Source organism: Mauremys reevesii, linkage group 1 (assembly GCF_016161935.1).
Source record: "Mauremys reevesii isolate NIE-2019 linkage group 1, ASM1616193v1, whole genome shotgun sequence".
NCBI classification, from domain to species: domain Eukaryota; kingdom Metazoa; phylum Chordata; order Testudines; family Geoemydidae; genus Mauremys; species Mauremys reevesii.
Window position 1 is genome coordinate 113,137,488 of NC_052623.1, and position 20,582 is coordinate 113,158,069.

The window sequence follows — 20,582 nt, forward strand, 5'->3', positions numbered from 1 at the left end:
CACTTCTACCTTTCTTTTTCCATTTCTTCAATAGAGTCAATAGAAAGGCCCTTAACTTTAATTAAATTAAATATTATGTCAATAGTTTCCAATATCCCTCTCTGTGTAAAATACACAGAGACAGATGATCCAAGTAAGATCATATGTCCAATCACTAGATTTCTATGGTCACGGACTCTGTCTTCCATCTTCTGAGATAATTTATAATGAAGAACCCTAGATAATTTTGTAAAGGGCCACTTTCTAGAATAGTGTTCTTTAATTAGAGGCTGGCAGGCCAGATCTGGCCACATGGGGTCTTCGCTTGGCCTGCTGGACATCAACTATGCCGCTGGGGGTTCCACTGCCAGGATGGTCTCACTACCCAGTTCCAGCTCACCCCAGGCTTCCAGCAGCTCTGGCCCCTGTGCTATCTTGCCAGTTCCAGCTGCAGCATCCCCATGCTGGCCTACCCTCTGAGCACCCCCACACTCCCCACCTGACCAGCAGTACCTGCCAGCTCAAAGGATGCTCTAAAACTGTGTAGGAAAAGGGGCCTCCTGGAGGGGAGCACAGGGGCCAGAGCCGCCAGGAGCAAACTGGAACTGGGTAGTGGGGCCACCCTCACAATGGAGCCCCCAGTGGGGACAGGAAGGAACAGCTGATGCCCAAAAGGCCCTAGCAAAATCAATACAAAACTAAAATTTCATACAGACAATGACTTGTTTATACTGCTCTATATACTGTGCACTGAAATGTAAGTACAATATTTATATTCCAGTTGATTTATTTTATAATGATATAGTAAAAATGATAAAGTAAGCAATTTTTCAGTAACAGTGTGCTAGGACACTTGTATTTTTAAGTCAGATTTTGTAAGCAGGAAATGTTGAGAGCCACTGTTCTAAACCTTTTATCATTTTTGCTGCTCTCTTCTGGACTCCATCCAATTTATCCATATATTTTTTAAACTATAGTGACCAAAACTGGATGCAACACTCCAGCTAAGACACAGTGCCTCCTGTGTTTTACATACAACACTTCTGTTAATACACCACAGAATATTAGCCTTTTTCACAGTTGCATCTCATTGTTGACTCATTCAATTTGTGATGCACTATAAAACTCCAGATCTTTTCAGCACTATTACTGCCTAGCAAAATGGTTATTCCCCATTTTGTAGTTGTGCATTTGACTTTTTCCTTCCTACCCCTGTAGTATTTTCTACTTGTCGTTAATGAATTTCATCTTGTTGATTTCAGACCAATTCTCCAATTTGTCATGATCATTTTTAATTCTAATCCTGTCCTCCAAAGTGCTACCAGTCCCTCCCAGTTTGGTGTCATCTTCAAATTTTATAAAAACATACCCTCCACTCCATTATCCAAATAATTAAATATTGTCTCGTACCAGAATATTGACAGATTCCTGGGGAACCCCACTAAATATTTCCCATCACTTTGACAGACAGCCATGGATAACTACTGAGTATGATCTTTCAACTAATTATGCACCCATTTTGCAGTAAATTTCATCTACACCACACTTCCCTAGTTTGCTTATGAGAATGTCATGTGTGTGTCAAAAACCTTACTAAAAATCAAGATAACATGTCATCTTCCCCCCACTCCCACCCCATCCACTAAGCCAGTAACCCGGTAAATAGAAGGGAATTAGGTTGGTTTGGCATGATTTGTTCTTGACAGATTCCTTATAACACTATTACCCTCTAGGTGCTTACAAATTGATTGTTTAATAATTTGTTCCAGCATCTTACAGGTACTGAATTTAGGCTGACTGGCCTATAAATTCCCTAGGTCCTCTTTGATCCCCTTTTTAAAAGATAGGTATTATATATACACACATACCAGAGGTGGCCAAACTTACTGGCCTTCTGAGCCACATACAACAATCTTCAGAAGTTCAAGAGCCAGAGCACACCTGCTGGGAGCCAGGGCTTGGGGCCTCAGCCTCGCTCCTGCTGAAGCCCCAAACCCCAGCAGGAGAGCCCCACAGGGCTGAAGCCCAGAGACCCTCCTCCCCACTGGACAGAAGCTCCTACCCCACCACCTCACTGGAAGGCAGAGGTCCCAAGCTTCCCCCCCAAACCCAGTCTGGTAGGGGGAGAATAGGGGGTGGGAAGGAGGCTTGTGAGCTGCATTTTAATGGTAAAAGAGCCACATGTGGCTCGCGAGCTACAGTTTGGTCACCCCGATATATACCCCTTTCCTGTATTATCATAGCACCTAAGAGCCCTAGTCATGGACTTTGACCACTGTAAAAAAACAAAACGTATGTTAGAAGTCTCCATAGGTCAGATGACTACTCCTTTCTGTGATTAGTTCAGATATTCAGCAAACTGGGCAGGGCATCCAAATTCCACCTGCTGGAAACAACTGAACCAGCGACTACCTCATTAACAGAGGGGAAGCAGGAGGAAGAACAATGACGTAAGATTTTGATGTACTGGCCAGCCATGATGTGATAAACCTTAATGTCAACTGATGAACAAAAATATAGCTTGTTGGATCATTAGATATACTCCACTCAATACATATGAACTGGCCTCGTGAGTCCAGGGAGCGGAGATGGAATTCACAAGTACCAAGCAGCTTTCACTTTAAAGGAAAAGTAATTACTACACTTTTGAAATAGATAGTTTCCAAGACTGTTGCAAAAAAAGTTAATCATAAAACACATATCCACACCATCACCATCCACATATAAAACGTGGAGGAAAAGGATTTTCATGGCTAATACTACACCTAACAGCACAAAAAAAATATTTCTGTGAAATCAGTTGCGTAGCTACTGTAAGCAGGGGAATGGTCCTGCTACTGTGGGGAACTTTCCTGGCTATCAGACAGCAAAAGTACCTGAGTCCCTTGCTCCAACACCCTTTACCCAGACGCTTGCCTGACCTTAAGGACTTCCCTTTCCCTCTCCTGTGAGGCAGAGTCCTTGTAACCCCAGTAAGGTTGGGCCCAAGATTCCTGGGAGGCTACGCCCCCAGTCTCATCATGGTCACTTAGGACAGGGGCTAAGGTGTCCCCACCTCAGGGTACTGTCTCCACACCAGCCACTTCCCTGGCCCAGCGAGCACTACATTAACTTCAAACAAAATACAATTTATCGAACAGAAAGAAACACTAAGAAAAATAAGGAAAAAAAAATCTGAAAGATTAAAAGGAAACAAGTAACCCCACCCCATGGGCACAGGGAAACCACAAACAGCAGGCTCTAAGAGGTAAGAAAAGTTCACAGTCTATTCCTCACATGTCCCAGGACTCCTTCCCAGGCCCTGGCTGCACTGCAGGTGATACCATGGGTCAGACATTCTCTGGTGGTGGCCACATGCCTTCACTCTCTCCCCAGCACCAGCCCTCCCTCCCAGCAGGGTCACGACCCCCCTCCAAGTCCAACCTGCAAGACCTTGTCTGGTGATGTGTCCCTGCGCTGGGCCCTCGTTCTCTCCAGCTGCTCACTGCACTTGATGCCAGTGTTACTTATGGCACAGCGCACATACGTTCCCCAGCTCTGGGCCTGCAGCTTCCCGCTGTAGCTCAGCCGTGGCTGCTCTGCGCTGCTCTAGGTCCGGCACTGCTTTGGCTCCATGCTGCTGCTCAGCCTCCAGCCCAGCTCTGCTTTCTAGGCTGCTTCTCTGGCTCCTCTGGCTCTGGCTGCTGCTGCTCTGCCTCCAGCTCAATTCAGGCTGCTGTTCTCCCCTTAGCTGTGTGCTACTCTGGCTCAGGCAGTTCTGAAGGAGGACGAGACCCCAGGCTCCTGACTCTTTCATTGGCCTACCTGCCTTGTCAATCAGGTTAACCTGCATTGTTGGCCTCTCCCCATGGGCCTTGCGGACTGTCAGTCTCATGATTTTGATTTCTCATTGGCCTTCCCCTTTCTTTTGGAACTGGGAGATGGACAACTAAAGAAATCCCATTAAGTTTCAGTAAGGGGCCAATAGTCCCCTTACACTACTGTTAGCATTCAGAAACCATAGTGTGTGCACTTTTCAAAAACAGAAAAAAAGAAATCATTCTAGTGCTTAGATACTACAATGACAAGCATTTAAGAGAGACTGGTATAGAGAAATGGGGAGGAGGGAAGAAGATTCCAAACAATGCCTATGAAATAGTTATAGGCTTGTTCTGGTAGATATCAACTAACAAAATGGGAGGGGAACAGAACGTTAAAACCTGTTTAAAAGTTTAACTATGTTATAGTCACATTCTTGTAATTGTGCTCACATCATCTCTTATTCTGCTTCTATGGCACTTGTGCATGTGGGTGTTATAATGGTTTAAATTGTGGTCGTTTTCATATGCTGTGTGTTCATATTACTCTTACCAACTGCTAGCTATAATAATACTACATTAGATCAATAGCAGAGTGTGTGTGTGTGTATATATATGTATTTTACACACACAAAAGCTACCTTAAAAGAACAAGGTAGCAAGACTGCTGACAGTAGGCCTGAGGACAGCTGCAAGTTAGTGCTGCTGAAATGGAAGAACTGATGATGGAGCCTACTGCAACCTGGTGACACTGTCCATCACTACAGAAGCTGGAAAAGATATCTTGTAGATATGTGGAATGGATGGGGAAAGAAAAAAAAAGGAGGAGTAAAGGTGAGCTGATAAGCTTAGCAACAACATTGGTATTTTCAGGCTTAGGACCTTATTTTTCTAAAGCATATGCTTAACTTTAATGACGTCTTAAAATTAAGTACATAAGTGTTTTCAGGATTGGGACCTAAACGCAGCAATCAGATTTACTGAATGTTTCTCATTTGTAATGAGACAGGTACTACCCATCAATGGTCCCATAGAGTCTAGTATTCTTTCTGACAATGGCCAATACCAGATGCTTCACCAAAAAAAAAAAACGCTAAAAAAAGTCTTGTAGTGAGCAGCTGTTTCTTCCTAACCCACTGAAGTCAGAGACTGACTTATGCCCAAAAGTATGAGGGATTATATTCCTTCCAAAGTACTGTATGGAATTTTTACTCTTTCTAGATGTAACTCTGGATGTTCTCCATATAAGTGTCCCATTTTCATGTGATCTTGCTAAGCTCTTGTTCTAAATTATATTAGCCTTTAGAATTCACTGCCACAATATAAAGTTCCTTAGTAGAACCATTTTTATATCCTACTTAACACAAGTTATTTTTCCCCTTTAAGATAAGGGGTGGTCACTGAAACATGTTAATCCTTTATTACAATGGTTTTCAACCTGTGGTCTGCAGACCTCTGGGGGCCCACAAACTACATCTAAGGTGTCCACATAAGGTGACGATGAAAACGTTTCAGATCCCAGAACAGGCATTCTGTTTTTCTGATCGACCAAAAATATGTGAATACCCCCACCTACAGGTCAAAACCCAGAAGTGTTGTCATTATCATAGAAGCCCCCAGTTTAGCGCCCTTTCTCATGCCACATTAAATGCTATGCCAAGGATGTGCAACATTTATAGCTGAACTCTGTTTAGTCAGTCAGTTTTCAGTCTAAGACTTCTATAGTAGGGAGCGACAGATCACAGGTTGAATTTCCAAAAGGGTCTGCACCTCAATTCAAAAATTTTTTTAGGAGGCTAAAAATGAAAAAAGGTTGAAAACCACTGATTATACTGGAAATTTTAATCCTGCACATTAGTTTTTGCTAACTAAAAATATCCCTACAATATTTCTCCCTATCACACTATACAAAACAGATGACGTAAGATACTGTCTTATTGTCTATCTCAGTTTCACTGAGATTTTCGTCTAACATGATAGATGTTCAAGTTTGAGAATTCAGGACGCATTTAAAGTATTGATTTCTTTCCACCTCATCTAAAGTTCTAGCCTTAGACTCCCCCTTCTTCTGATACATAGACTTTGCAGATTACCTTCTGTTGTCAGAAAAGACTGACATACACTGCTCTTTGATAAGTGCTTGTGTGTTAGCAGAACTCTCAAAGTCAGCAAAACCCTTAACCTTCAACATGAAAACCTCAGATCACTTAAAAACTCAAAATAAGAGGATTGCTTAACTTCTAAATCAATACATCGATACACTTCAGGACACATTATCCTAAAAATAAGTGGCAGTGAGATAATCCTTCAATTTTACACATAAAAAAGTAAACACTTCTATTTTTGCAAAAGCTACTTCCTTCCCATAAAATGTCCTTTATGCGGTTATACGCAAACCAAAATACTGCTGATATTTTCGAATTTTACTTTAATCCAAGCTAGTTTCTTACATTTTGAACTATAGGCAATTTAACAGCAAGTCCAGAAGAAACAGATTGTAAGAATGAAATTATTGGTAAAGCCACACATTACTATACCTGCGAATGGAGTTTTCTGTAAAGTTCTGAAAACAAAGCAGCATCCGCTTCCCTTCTTTGTCGCACAACTGTTAAGAGGAAAAAGCTTCTTAGGCTATGAAACTTAAGTCGTCAATTATAGTAACAACATTATTTTGTATTGATACATTTGTGCAATCTGTGGAGTGGGAGGAAAGCAAGAGGATAAAGAGAGAGTTCATCCTGCTCCCCAGCAGGAGCACTAGGCCGGGGGTAGGGCCAAACAATGTTATAAGAGAACATTGCAGGACTTTAAAGGAGTATGTTCTCTAAAGGGTCAGCGACCTAATAATGAAACAACGTTAACCGGGACAATGTTAAGTGAGGAGTTACTTTACAGCAACACTCCGAAAAAGTTAAGTCAAATCAACTAAATATGAGAAGTTAAAACCCCATGTGGATGTTTTTATTCAAGAGTAAGGTGGTCTTAGCATGCACTGACTTTGCATCTTTAGCTGAGTCACCTTAACTTTCCTGAATGTTCCTATATAGACCTGACCTCACATTTATTAAGTTGTACTTATGCTCCCATGACTTGTATGTCTCCACTTCGAAGTGTCTTGATTTTTTTATATCAATTGCCTAAGTATGGGATTCACAAAAGCCAGCAAGCTAAGTAAGGAGCTGCCTAAGCTAGCCAGTAGTAAGTGCTGGGGAGAAGGTGGTGGTTGTCCATTTATACCCTCTAGCCCACTGATTAGCACACTCACCTGAGTTCTGCCTGATGTCCTTATGTGAAGCAGGGACTTGAACCCAGGTCTTTCACATCCCAGGTGAATGCCCAAACGCCTAGTCTACTAGGCATTCTGGGATGAGAGTGAGTCAGTCAGTCACACACAATGGTTTTTCACTTTTTAAATAATCAATCATTGGAGCAGGGACTAGAATTTGGGTGTCCCACATGAGTTCCCTGACCACTGGGTTACAGTCATTCATTCTCTCTCTGGTCCAATAAATATTTTATAAAAAGTGGAACAGCTTCAACTGGAGGGTTGGACAGACCCACCCCCCCTTGCAGAATAGCCAATAACCCAATAGTTAGGGTGCTTATCTGGGATGAGGGAGACATGGGCTCAAGTCTACACCTGGCAGAGGAGTGTTTGGAACCAACATTTCTACATCCTGGGTGAGTCCTCTCACCTCTGGGCTATTGGTATAAGTGGGGTAGGGTGAGGAGAGAACTATATCACTGCCAGTTCTGTGCTGTGTGTGGAGGTTGATCCAGTTGGCAGTCTCTGAGCATTCTACTGGATCAGGGCCTGGAGGCAGGATGGTGTGGGAAAGCCTAGTTTGAGGAAGCGACCAGGATTTAGGCACGAATTAGATACGGAGTAGTGTCAGAATTTAGACAACTTTGTGCATGCCCACCAACCGAAATTTAGGTGAGTAATGGGATTTTAGGTTTCTCCAGGGTTAGGCGATCTTTTGAAAATCTAAACTTTCAGTTTAGGCATCTAAAATGGTAGTAAGGTGCCTAAATTCCCTTGTGGTCTAATCCTTAGCTCTTACAGAAAGCTTTGTAAAGTCCTTTGAGATTTATAAATGAAAAGCAAATTATTCCCATTCCACACATGGGAAAAGTAAGGCACAGAGAAGTGAAGTGATTTGCCCAACATCACACAGAAGGTGAAGAGCATAGGTGGAAATAGTTTGGCATAGTACTTCAATACATCAAAAGAATGTATCTCAGTCTCAATCATCTAACCATTTAAACGGGAAAGGCTTCTTCAGCAAATTGGAGTTTTGCCTTAAGCTTTAAAGCAGTCATTTGAAAGACCACATTACAGTAAAAATAATCATCTAGTCTCCAAATGAAGCAATAATCTATAGAAACCTTTACATAATAACAAAAATAAATGTGTCAAATACTCTACATGCCAGTATTAAAAGATACCAATAAGGACATTTTTGCAACTAAAGTCACTTCCTGCACTACAATTCTTAAGTAAGAGTTAATAAGGATATAACTCACTATTTCTTTTCATGAGGGCTCACTCAACCTACCAAATTAGGGGAGGAGGGCAAGGTAGGGAGAAATGGAAAGAGTAAGTATATAAACTCTTGGTGTCAAAACTACCGCATAAATCAGGTGCATATGCTGCATTACGTAATGATGACCAAAATACATAGAAAACCTTCAGAGTTGAAGGTCCATATTGAAGAATATTTGTGCTTTGAAAATTTGAGTTCAAGAATTCTGCAATTCTTCTTTGGAGAAGGCAATGTGAACTCTACCTTAGACATTCTTTAAGAGGAGTTCTAACCAATGATGTATGTTAATCCTGATCCAATGTGACAGGTTTACGCTTAATAGCTCTGAATATCTAACAAGTGGGAGGCTTACATGTAATTAAAATATTCCCTCACACAATTTGCTCACACTTTTTTACTATGAACTCAAGAATCTGTAGAGGGAAAGTATGCTTTTTTTTTTTTTTTTGGTAGAGGGATGTACTGTATCCCTACTGCTTTCATACTACATTTGGTGCTCTTGTATCAAAGCAGAGAAAGTGCAACAGAATATAGTATATCTTTTTTTTGTTTTTTAAACTACAAAATTAGTGTATTTTGTATTTGAGATGTGTGTGTAAAACTCACTTTGGCATTTCCTGACTTTAAAAGTTGCATGTTAGAGTCAAATTTAAGATTTATGGTGAGCAAGTTTCACCCTTATTGCTTATAGAGCTAGTTTCTGGTATTTGGAGTGGTATTTTAAAATACACTTAGAATGCTGTTAGAATGTTCACCATCTACAAAACATACTGATTCATTTTAAAATTATTCAGATCTAAATTATTGAAGATGAAAGGAAGCCAGACATACGTTCTTTCTTGATTTTCTCCGCAACAAGAAATTCATCTCGTTCAACAGTAGGAGCAAAGTTGCTTCCAATAACTCTCACTGCATATTGAAACTGCTGGGCTACATCAGCTGAAAGAGGGAGGGGAAAAAAATAGTTAAGCCAACTTTTAAAATGAAGAAAAAATAAATAAGAGCTGCCATGTTACTAAGTGATTCAGTCAAATAAAAATACAAAAAATGTAGATGTTTCAAATGCGAGATAAAATAGGATAGCAACTAGATCAAATCTTTCCCCTAATACTACCTTGCAAGGATATTTTGACCTGTATGCTCTTATGCAGAAAGAGTCACAAGAGCACATATTCAATTACGGAAGTAAACTCAATTTAAAAATGCTGGCACCTCCTTTTGTCAGCATATTTCATAGCATCTTGCTTCATGCAACAAACAGTACTATCTACAAACATGAACAGTTCAGCCAATAACATGTCTTCGGTATAGGCCAATATTCACACAAACTGAAAAATGAGGGTGCATTCTGCAAGTCTGAATTCCAGGCTCCCCAAGAGCAGATTTCAAGGTCATGAATCAAACTGGAGATTTACTGAAGTCAAACTACAGAATTCCATAGTAATATAACATACTGATTAGAGATCTGCTTTAACTTTCACACGTTTATTCATTAGTTTTGACAAATCAATTAAACCTACTTACTTTTTCACCCTACCAAAATTATCTTTCAGTTTCTTAAACTGTTATGTACAAGGACCAAGTACTTTACCCCAATAACTTTCTACCAAAAAAAAAAAATAAAAAGTATGCCTCCAGTTCCATTTAAAACCTACAAAAACCAACTAGTCACAATCAATTTCATTATGATCACAATAAACTTATCATATACTTATTTTAGAGATAAAATTCATAGTGGAGGCACTTAAGTATAGCAGCATGCTAATCATATGGCAGAGAAGGGCAAGGTGTAGAAAAGCCACTGAAAGACTGAGCTCTCATCTCAAATTGGCAATGAAAGAATTAACCAGCACATCCGAGTGCTAGTTTAACCTTGATCAACAGCTAACACTAACAAAGGAAGAATCAGCTTAATCCTCAGTTTTTTCACCCACGCGAAGCAACCCAGAAGCGGGTACCATCTGAGCTGTAGAAAGAAAAAAACCCAGCAAAATTCCACTGGCACTAGGATTCAGCTTAAGGGAGGAGGACACATTCTCCGCTCTTCCTGCCCTAGCACTACCTCTCAAATACCACTTATCCAACCCCACTCTCCAAGGATCTTTGCAGCAAGCTCAAATTAGTGGGCTATAGAATTTGAGCAAGTCCTGAAAGGCAATAGCTGGTGGATTTGAGGTCCCAGGTGGAAAAGTCCGACAAACTGTATTATATAATAATGCCATCATATCATTTGAACTTTTGTGTAAGTATTCAGATATTACTAGTTGTTATGGCAGGTTTGGCTCTGTATATGTGCAGAGTTACATAAAGGTCTTCACTTTATGCTTTTGCAAATATATTTGTAAGTCACAGAAATTGAGCTACAGCACTATCTTAAAACAAATAAAATGCATTTCAAAAACTGTTGAGGGTGTTAAAGTGCGAGGTAAATCATCATATTTTCATAAATTCAAGCACTTAAGAGCAGATACATCAAAAATCTTCCACTGGCCATGCACATCACATTTTTACTACTATAAATAAATGTATGTTTTAATTAAAATTAATATTTCAGGAGTTAAGGTATTGTAACTGTACTACTTTGTTATCTAGAGATACTTAAGGGATATATGGGAGAGCAGTCAGTCAACATCTCAAAGCTTGTCACTTTTACCAGCAGAAGTTGGTTCAATAAAAGATATTACCTCACCCACCTTCTCTCTCTAATATCCTGGGACTGACACAGCTATACCACCACTACACACCCCCCTCATTACGGGCAGTAGAACTTTTGTTACAGCATCTATTTGAGAGGGAGTTGCATATACTGCCTGTCTATTAGGACAGTGACTATGATATCAATTTATAGCCCCACTATGGTATGGGGACTTGCATTTGAAGCTGATCAATACAATTTCTATTTTTCAAATCTATTGCATTTATATTTTGAGATTACCAGTAAAAATAACATTTATTTTGGGTCACAGTTAATGGTGTATGTGTGTTACAATTACAAACACATTCCTTTGTAGCAAGTAAAACTGTATTGCTTTCTATGTGTCTAAGAAATTACCATTATTTCAGAATTAAACATTTTGCTATCTGTGCCCTTGAAAACTGCCTCTACCTGAGCCAATGTAAAAGTGTACCTATGTTTCTAGTTCTGTGATGCAATATGATTTTGCTGTGCAGATTATGGGACAAATGAAGCAAAGTTTCTAAACAGTTATTTTGAAATCTTATCCATATTCAATTTAACAACAAAATATTAAAACAAATCCTCATCAGTGAGAGACAACCCTAAAAAGGATATTTTGGGTTATCCTGACTTGGAGAGACCATTTGTTGCCAAAATGGTAATTCAGTCTCTTTATCCATTCAGTCCTTGCTCTCTGCTAAGACTGAACCAATGAACTTTTGGTCCCTCCTTTAATAATTCGCGAGACTAACCTTCAGAATTGGAGACTTTTCTGAAGATTCATATTGGACCTGCAGTCATACAATAGCTTTGAATCAAAATGTTTATCTATCCCACCAAGATTTCAAAGTCCTTGATTTGCAAGAGACTCTTTCTGTGGGAGTGCTTTTAGTGTCTGACTCCTGACTTCATGTACAGAACAAGCAAGATGGCATACAGAAGTCATAAGAAAGAAAGATATATTTAACAGTAATATGACCAAAAGCAACACACACAGGAAATTTATTACATAAGCAGATGTATTGTTGAATTGTCCTTCTCCCCCAAATGTCCATGAGACATTAGATGAACTTAAAATATAAGTGTACACACACGATACACACATTTCATTGTATGAATATGTAAACAAGTGCAACTGCTATACAACACTGTCATCTTGATGTGCCTAATAGATGGGAAGGATGAAATTGTTTATGGAAGAGGTGATTTAATTTTCAGTGTTCTGATGTGAGCTTTTTATGCAGAGAAAGGAAGCAAGCAGAAGACTGTCAAAATTCTAAAAATTATGAATACAAACATAGTGGAATAATGCCATTAATTGTAAGCGACTATATTTACCAAATACATAAAAGTTAAAAACAGTGTCAGAAGCTTGCTACATTCAGAGGAGGGGAAACAAAATAAATAAATAAATAATTCAAGATCTATAAAATCTTAATTTGAATTGCCTAAAGTAGATTCTTATGTTCCATCTGCAAATGCAAATTTCCGATGCTTAGTAGAGAATGTCCTTTATGCATGCATTCATTCCTCCCCTCCCCTTCCACAGTGTGATCTATCAGAACTGTATGATGCAGTTTTCATGTTCCATTTCAAAGCCTAAAAGGAGCTTTAAACAAACCACATGTGAAAAGCGTAGAAAAACTAAAGAGGGAAGGAGGTAGAATCCTTGGTGGGCAAAACCAAGGAAAAATAGCAAGAAACAGTATAATTTAGAAAGGAAGAAACAACAAGAAAAATAGAGGAATTTAATTATAGAGGCTAGATAATTTTTATTTCCAGATAAGCCTGATAAACTGGAGGACAGCCTTCCGGAACATTCCTTTTATTAGTAAGCAACTGATCTGCTTCAGTGCACTTCCCAAAGTTAGTAAGATCAGACAATTCTCACACCTTTCAAGAGACAACAGCTATTGGAAGAGATTTAAGGGGGGGCGGGGAGAAGAGGAGCAGTCCTGGAGACAGGAATACTGAGAGACTCCTGTTTCCTACTTTCTGGGTATTTTTCTGTTCTAAACAGTGAATTACTAAAAATAAGTTGTTTGATTATTTTAAGTTGCTCTATTACTTAGAATTCATGTTTACCGAGAAGTTGTTTACTTGTAATTTATGGTTTTAATTACTTTATTGGCTTTGTTTTACCGGTGGTATGACTTTTGTTACCACCCCTCCAACTCCAAACAGTTTTCAGAGATTAACAATATCATCTTCTTGGTAAGTCCTACCAAAAAAACATGTTTAATGTAATACTGCATTACATTTTTTGTTGCATGCAGAGAAGTTCATGTCTGTAGTACAACTTCCAAATTTCTCCTGCAGTTTCAACTGGATACAGTACCGCTTGGCACTGAATGGTTCCATCCCTGTGATGGCCAAGGTGACCTCTCTCTCTCTCAGCCATGTTATGTGGGTTTTGGTAGAAAATGATTAAATATTTTTAAAGCACTTTCAGATGAGGTGCTTTAACAAACATATCAGACTGCAAAATGACGCCATGCACAAAAATAGAAATTGTAGAAGAAAAATGGTCTCCAGGTTTGTCCACACACAAGAGTTGTACCACATCTAATCAATATAATTAAAGCCGTACACCTCTCTTGCGCGGACAGTTATAGCTGTATAAAGGTGCCTTATATCAGCACGGAATAAGTACCAGCATCAGGCACATTTTAGACTTCTATAGTTGCATCCAAACTACAAATTGTACCGGTATAACTATATCAGTTAAAACAAAAAACACCCCCATCCAAAACAAGTTATACCAATTCAAAAACTTGTGTGCAGACCAGCTCTTTAGCATGGTATAATCTCTAAAGACCAACACCTACTCTGAAGAACCTCTGAGTGTTTGTTTTTTCCATATAGAGAGATTGTATAGAGCAAAAAGCTAAAGCATCTCATTAGTAAGTATCTTCTATTTACAAAGAGAGAGTGACAGTTAATTTATGTTGCTCCAGAGAACAAAGCATATATTTCCAGTCCCACCATCATTCATGTTTTATGTATCAAGATTTTATTTAAAAAGTTTTTCCAATCTCCCCAATGCCTAAACATTTTCTTGACTGAAAGCTTTTCTTAAAATTTGAACTAAAAATGGTTATGCTTCCTATACTGAAAATGATCCTTTAAATAAGCAATTCATCTTGCAGTGTAGTAAACAAACCTATTTGAAGAAGGCTCCTCTGAGTTCATCAGCAATTAGAATAAACTTTCCTGGAGGACCTTTTCCCCAGAGTGAATTTCTTGCCAGCTTAGCCAACCATTCATACGTTTTCTTCCCTTGACATAAGAAGATAGGTTTTATCTCACAGCTGAATTACAAGTTTTCACTCAATATTTGTAAGTTCTCTGAAAGCCCTGGATATAAGATGCTATAAAATATATCAGAGTACATTACTGTATGAAACATAGTGTATTATACTGATCATCAGCTACAGATTTTTCCTTCACTCTAACCGCAAGGGGACACCACAGATTAAAGGAGCTAGCTGTCCAATACTCAGCTAGAGATCATAAACAGGCATGAATTCTATAAATATATAATCTGAACAGGAAGACTAACTCTACCCGTGTATCCCTGTGACAAAAGTTATCAGAGCAGAATTCTAAGAGTCATTAATGAGATCTCAAAAAACTAAATGATCACATCAGTGAAAATGGCCTTAGAAACAGAGGGAAACATCATCTTAGAGACTTCAAGCATGTTAGTTATTTAAAGAACAAGATACCAAGAGTTGAGTCTTCAGGCAAGACAAGTTTTCCAAGAAGTGGACTTGACAGAGCTGGAAAATTCATAATGTCTGCCAGCTTTGCCTTGGTTAATACACTTTTGGAGTTGCTCCAAGATACGCACCATGATAACCATACTGGCGGATATTTCCTCATATTTTTCAAGCTGTACCACAGTCCAAATCCCACTAGACAGAGCATCTTACACGCCTCACTAGAACTAGAAGTTTCAATTGAAGCATTTCCATGACACAGATGAATTACTATGAGAGTGACTTTTTTTCTTTTTTTCTTTTATAAAAATACAAAAGGAAGTGACCAAATGGAAAGCTTCTTTATGCTGGAGCTAGATCTACGTAGACACATTGAAGCAGCCTCAAAAATACCAAGACAGGCACTGGAGTCTCATGAAAAGAAAGTCTTCAGTTCCAAAAATTTAATAAGTAATGCTCTTTTCCTGGTTACCAAAGAAGGAACTGAGTGACATTCAGATAACAGTATTGATCTCAATAAGGGATGGCATAAATAGCTAACAAGGGGCTGTCGTACACAGCACAGATAATCACTGCCTACAACCATCAAAAAACCTTAAGGAACTAAGGGAGTAGTTGTAGTCTTGTGCCAAAGATCAAGGACCCAAAAGTGACAATTCTGTACAGCTGGTGTAGTTAGAGCAATCTCTTTTCCAACTGAAATTTCAATGGGAATTGTTAGACAGGGAATTTATAGCTATATAAACGGTTTTTTTGTCCAGGACATTGGAATTAAGTCCCCTAAGTCTGAAAGGTGTAGCCAATTATTTTAGTTTATTATTCATTTATTGTAACACCTTAATCATAACATCACACATCACTGTATGTAAATACAGTTAAATTGTAGAATAATAGAAGTATAAGATTGATCAGTATTTAGAAGAAATAATCATGTATTAGATATCTAAGTAAGAAAGGCTAAAAAACGAGACCTGTAGGCTGAGGCCTTCAAGATTTTTAGCTCAGCTATTTTAGGCCTTGGAGATAAGACATGCTGAGATAAGTAAGGGACAGAAGAATAACCTGATGCCTTAAGATTATGGGAAAAGAGGTACCAAGTGGCAATACTGAGGGAAAAAATAGCTAGAGCAGGGGTCGGCAACCTTTCAGAAGTGGTGTGCCAAGTCTTCATTTATTCACTCTAATTTAAGGTTTTGCGTGCCAGTAATACATTTTAACATTTTTAGAAGGTCTTTCTATAAGTCTATAATATATAACTAAACTATTGTTGTATGTAAAGTAAATATGGTTTTTAAAATATTTAAGAAGCTTCATTTAAAATTAAATTAAAATGCAGAGTCCCCCGGACCAGTGGCCAGGACCCGGGCAGTGTGAGTGCCACTGAAAATCAGCTCGCGTGCCACCTTCGGCATGCGTGCCATAGGTTGTCTACCCCCGAGCTAGAGGATTAATTTTAAAAATCACAAAATGCTGTAGAGGCACTTCTGCCTCCAACATGTGTCTTGCACAACCTGTATCCTGTGGTTATCAGTGCTAATGAGAATAAAGAGAACCTACATGATCTATAGAAATCGAGGGTCCCTTAAGTTCTAGAAGACACCAGATCAATAAAAAAAAAAAAAAAAAAAGAGGCCTGACACTTTCTGCCTATCCCTACATTCTGTGCATGTAAAATTGAGTTTCCTATGAGAGAACTCCAGCAGGAACCATCCTTTTATTGATGATCAATCCATAAGAGACCCATCAGACCCTAACACTATCTAGGAGGATGTATGTCTGTAGTTATAACTGGTGCATGGATATATCTAGGAGTTGTGTATGCTGTGACATTCATAACTTTGTTGGTAACTTTAATAAAATTGATAAGAGATAGTGGACCTTTTTCTTGTGACTGTATATTTTACTTGTCTATGGTTTCATGTGTTCCAATGAGCTTTAAAACAAGCAGTGATAATTCTGTTAACTTGAGACTTTAGCCACCAGAGCCAAACCCTCAATGATATAACATAACATCAATAAAGTTAACTTTAAATAAAAATAAAGGCTGCAAGGGCCATGGATCTCTAATGACCACAGGTAGTCTATAACTTGGTTTTAAATTTAATCTCAAAAAGGCAACATCTCCTGCTGTATAATGCCTCTAGTACAAAGTTAGGGAATTCATTGCTTCAGAACTGACACGCATGGAAGAGATCTTGCCTACTGAGTCAACAATACCACTTGCTGGCAGGAACTGTCATTTAAGTACACCTCTACCCCAATATAACGCGATCCGATACAACACGAATTCAGATATAACACGGTAAAGCAGCGCTTCGGGGGGTGGGGCTGCGCACGCTGGCGGATCAAAGCAAGTTCGATATGATGCAGTTTCACCTATAGCGCGGTAAGATTTTTTGGCTCCTGAGGACAGCGTCATATCGGGGTAGAGGTATACTAGTAGTACAGAAGGCATCCATATACCATTTGTTGAAATGGATATGACTTGAGAAGTTGTAGGTATTATAAAACAATGCTATCGAGACTTTAAATAGTTCATTTGCCCAGTTAGCAAACAAGTTATTTTCTCTGGCAAGGTCAAACTTCCATTTTCCTACTATTATGGCAGTTGGAAAAAGGGGACAAAGCATGAGTGTCTCCTTCTTATCTCCCTGAGGCCAGGTCTACACTATAAACTTACATTGATATAACTACATTGCTCGGGGGGTGAAAAAATCCACGCCCCTGAGTGACACAGTTATACCAACCTAACCCCCCAGTGTAGAAAGCACTGTATCAACAGAAGGGCTTCTCCCATCGACATAATCCACCTCTGCGAGGGTGATGGCTAACTACACCGATGGGAGAAGCTTTCCCGTCAGCACAGTAGCATCTTCACTGAAGCACTATCCCAGCACAGCTGCACCACTGCAGGGTTTATGTGTGAACATGTCCTACGCAGCTGGAGGCAAGGCAGGGATTCAGCCTCTAGCAGCAACTAAGTACTTAGTACTACTGATCAAAGCCTGGGGGCAGCCACACAAATCTGTCTAAGCGAGCGATTCTCAACCTGCAGCCTGCTGGCTGCATGCGGCCCAACTAGCACACAGCTGTGGCCCAGCTCAGCTGTGTGTTAAAGGCCAGCCCACATAGTGGGGTCCGGGTTCCCGGCTTCCCAGCGCAGGGGGGTCCGGGCTGCCCCATCGCAGCAGGGTTGGGGTCCAGTCGGGACTGCTGGCCCACCCTGCGTGGCGGGAGTCTGGGGCTCCCAGCCAGCCCTATGGGGTCCGGGGCAGCCGGTCAGCCCCACATGGCAGGGGTCCGGGAGCTGCTGCTGCCCTGCCACCCGGCTCCTGCTAGAGGCTCCTGCGGCCCAGGTAACATATTGTGGGCAGCATATATGATAAATAAGTTGAGAACCACTGGTCTAAGCCCTTGTAGACCTCATTCAGCGGATGGAAGAGCTGCTTCACAGGATAGCAGCAAAGAAGAGTTTATGTGATGGACAAGGGAGGAAAATTAGGACAGGGAATTGATGGAGAGAGGTGGAAGTGCTCTCCTTATACATTTCTAGGAATCAAAAGAGGGAGAGGAAAGGCATGTCCTTCCCCATGGAAGAGAGTGACGAGCCACCCCAACCCCCATCTTCCAGGGGAGAGCATCTCTCTCCAGAAAGCAGCTTTTTCTTCTAAGGCCATATCTACACTAGAGAGCTTACAGCAGCACAGCTGTACTGATGCAGTTGCACCACTGTAAGATCTCTCATGTAGCTGCTCTATGCTGATGGGAGAGAGCTCTCCCATCGACATAATTAAACAACCCCACAACGAGCAGTGGTAGGAGACGCTGTCCACACCAATCACCTCTGGGGGTTTTTTCACACTGCAACATAAGCTTTATCAACAAAAGAGGTAGCGCAGACGTAGCCTAAGAATCAGCAAGGGACAGGGAACTTCAAAATTTAACACCTACAGGCCAAGGATCTGTATGCTGCCAGGCAGCACCCAGCCCCAGGGAGCACAGCCTTTCAGCTCAGAGTCTAGCCAGCAGGCATAGTCCATTGCTCCAGCCCAGAGATGGCTGCTGCCATGCCCAGCACAGGCCATTAGCAGGTCAGAGCTGAGCTACAGGAGGGGGGTAACAGAGCAGGGAAAGGTGATGAATGTTCTCACAGAAGGGGTAAGTGAGACACACCTTTTAGGCAACCCCCAGGGCAAGAGCCAGGCACACAGCTGTTGACAGTGTTTTGTGGCTGTCCTCAGGGTCTGCACAGCAGAATTAAACTAAGCCCTGGGCTACACTACACACGTCACTATAAGTATATCACTCAGAAGCATGGAAAATACATCCCTGTGCTATGCAGTTATACTGATCTAACCCTGAATGTAGACAGTGCTATGTCGACAGGAGGCCTTCTCCCATTGACATAACTACCGCCTCTCAAGCTGGTCTACACTATTGCTTAAGTCAATGTAACTTACATCACTCAGGAGCCTGAAAGATATCCCCCTAAGCGACCTAAATTACATCAATCTAGTGCCAGTGTGTACAGCCTTTATGTCAGCAGAAGGTGCTTCCCCCTGGAGGGGGAGTAAGTAGCATGCCCAGAGGGGCGCTCACCCATCAGCACGGGTAGTGTAGACTTGCCCTGGGGGGGGGCGGGGTGGAGCACTTACACCGACTAGAGAGAGTCTTCACTAAGCGCTAAAGCGGCACCGCTCCAGAGCTGTAAGTGTGGACAAGTCCTAAGTATTTTGCAGCTGCTGCTAAAGGCTGGATCCCTGCCTTGGTTGTAGTCTTTTGGCGGGAGAAGAGAGACGCTCAGGGGTGTCCCCTTTTTCCAACTACCACCGCAGCAAGCAAATGGAAGTTTCACTCTCTCCCCTGGGTCTCTCTTCTCCCTCTTCCGGATCCTAGAAACACACAAGGAGAGCACGTCCCACCCTCGCCATCTATTCCCCGGGCTCCTTCTCCTCCCCTTCCCCAGGGCCACGGCCCGGCACACGGCCGCCCCCGAGCCACGCCAAGGAGCAGGTTCTCAGCCGCCGCCGCCCTACCCCCTCCCTTGGGGCAGGGCTCTCCATCCCCCGGCCCGCGTCTGGCCCCGCCACTCCAGTGAGCTGCGGGCTGACACAGCCACCGCCCGCCCGCAGGGGGCCTGAGTTTCAGCCGCGGGACCCGGCGCGGGGCGGCGCCCCGTTGGCTCGCGCTGTCCCGCGCGCTCCCGGGCGGGGGCGGGGGCAGTTACCTTCGCTCTTGCCGAGGATGCGGCAGCACAGGTTCTGGAGCAGAACGTTGGGGGATTTCTGATCCGGACACGCCATCCTCACCCCGGGCCGTGGGGAGGGGGCTGGGAACCTCCCTCTGCAACTGCCGCGCGCGCGCCCTGCGCCTCACAGCCTAACGGCCGCCGCCGCCTCCCGTTACCTAGGGCGCCATTTTAACTGAACCCGCGGAAAGCAGCGAGCGCCCACAATGCCCCTGTGCGCGGGGAGACACGGAGCGCGCAGCGCCGAACACCTCCCGCCCTCCTCACACAGCCCCGGCGGAGAAGTTCCGGGGCACAAACTGACCCCCGGGGCCTCTCGGCCAGAGCCTGACCCCAGACCCACTCGTAGAGTCCGTTACCATCGCAGGGGGCGGCTGGGATTAGCACAGAAATCAGGACAGGAATATTCAGCTTTCCACCACGCCCCCTCCATGACGATGACAGGTTGAGGGGGTTTAGAGGGCCCCTGCCAGACCCAAGACTCTCCTGCTCCTGCCATAGTGACGCCCCAGGATTGTTTCGGGCTGTCACCCTACCTGCTCTATGTCACCAGCTGCACCACCGCACTATGATGTCACCGAATTGTGTCATGCTGCAAATGAGGGCTGGCCA

The 20,582-nt window shown here is 41.9% G+C and overlaps 1 protein-coding gene across 1 annotated transcript in view; it reads right to left on the reverse strand.

Annotated features, from left to right (window-relative positions):
* TUBGCP3 (tubulin gamma complex associated protein 3) overlaps nt 1–20,320 on the reverse strand; it is a 110,066-nt gene extending 89,746 nt beyond the window's left edge. Inside the window, exons 1-3 of the mRNA XM_039481021.1 lie at nt 19,950–20,320; nt 9,155–9,262; nt 6,314–6,381 (exon numbers count right to left, since the gene is read on the reverse strand). Of these exons, the coding sequence (XP_039336955.1) occupies nt 6,314–6,381; nt 9,155–9,262; nt 19,950–20,025 (252 nt within the window). The 5' untranslated portion in view covers nt 20,026–20,320. The remainder of the gene's footprint in view (nt 1–6,313; nt 6,382–9,154; nt 9,263–19,949) is intronic.
* Nucleotides 20,321–20,582: the final 262 nt, after the last annotated feature.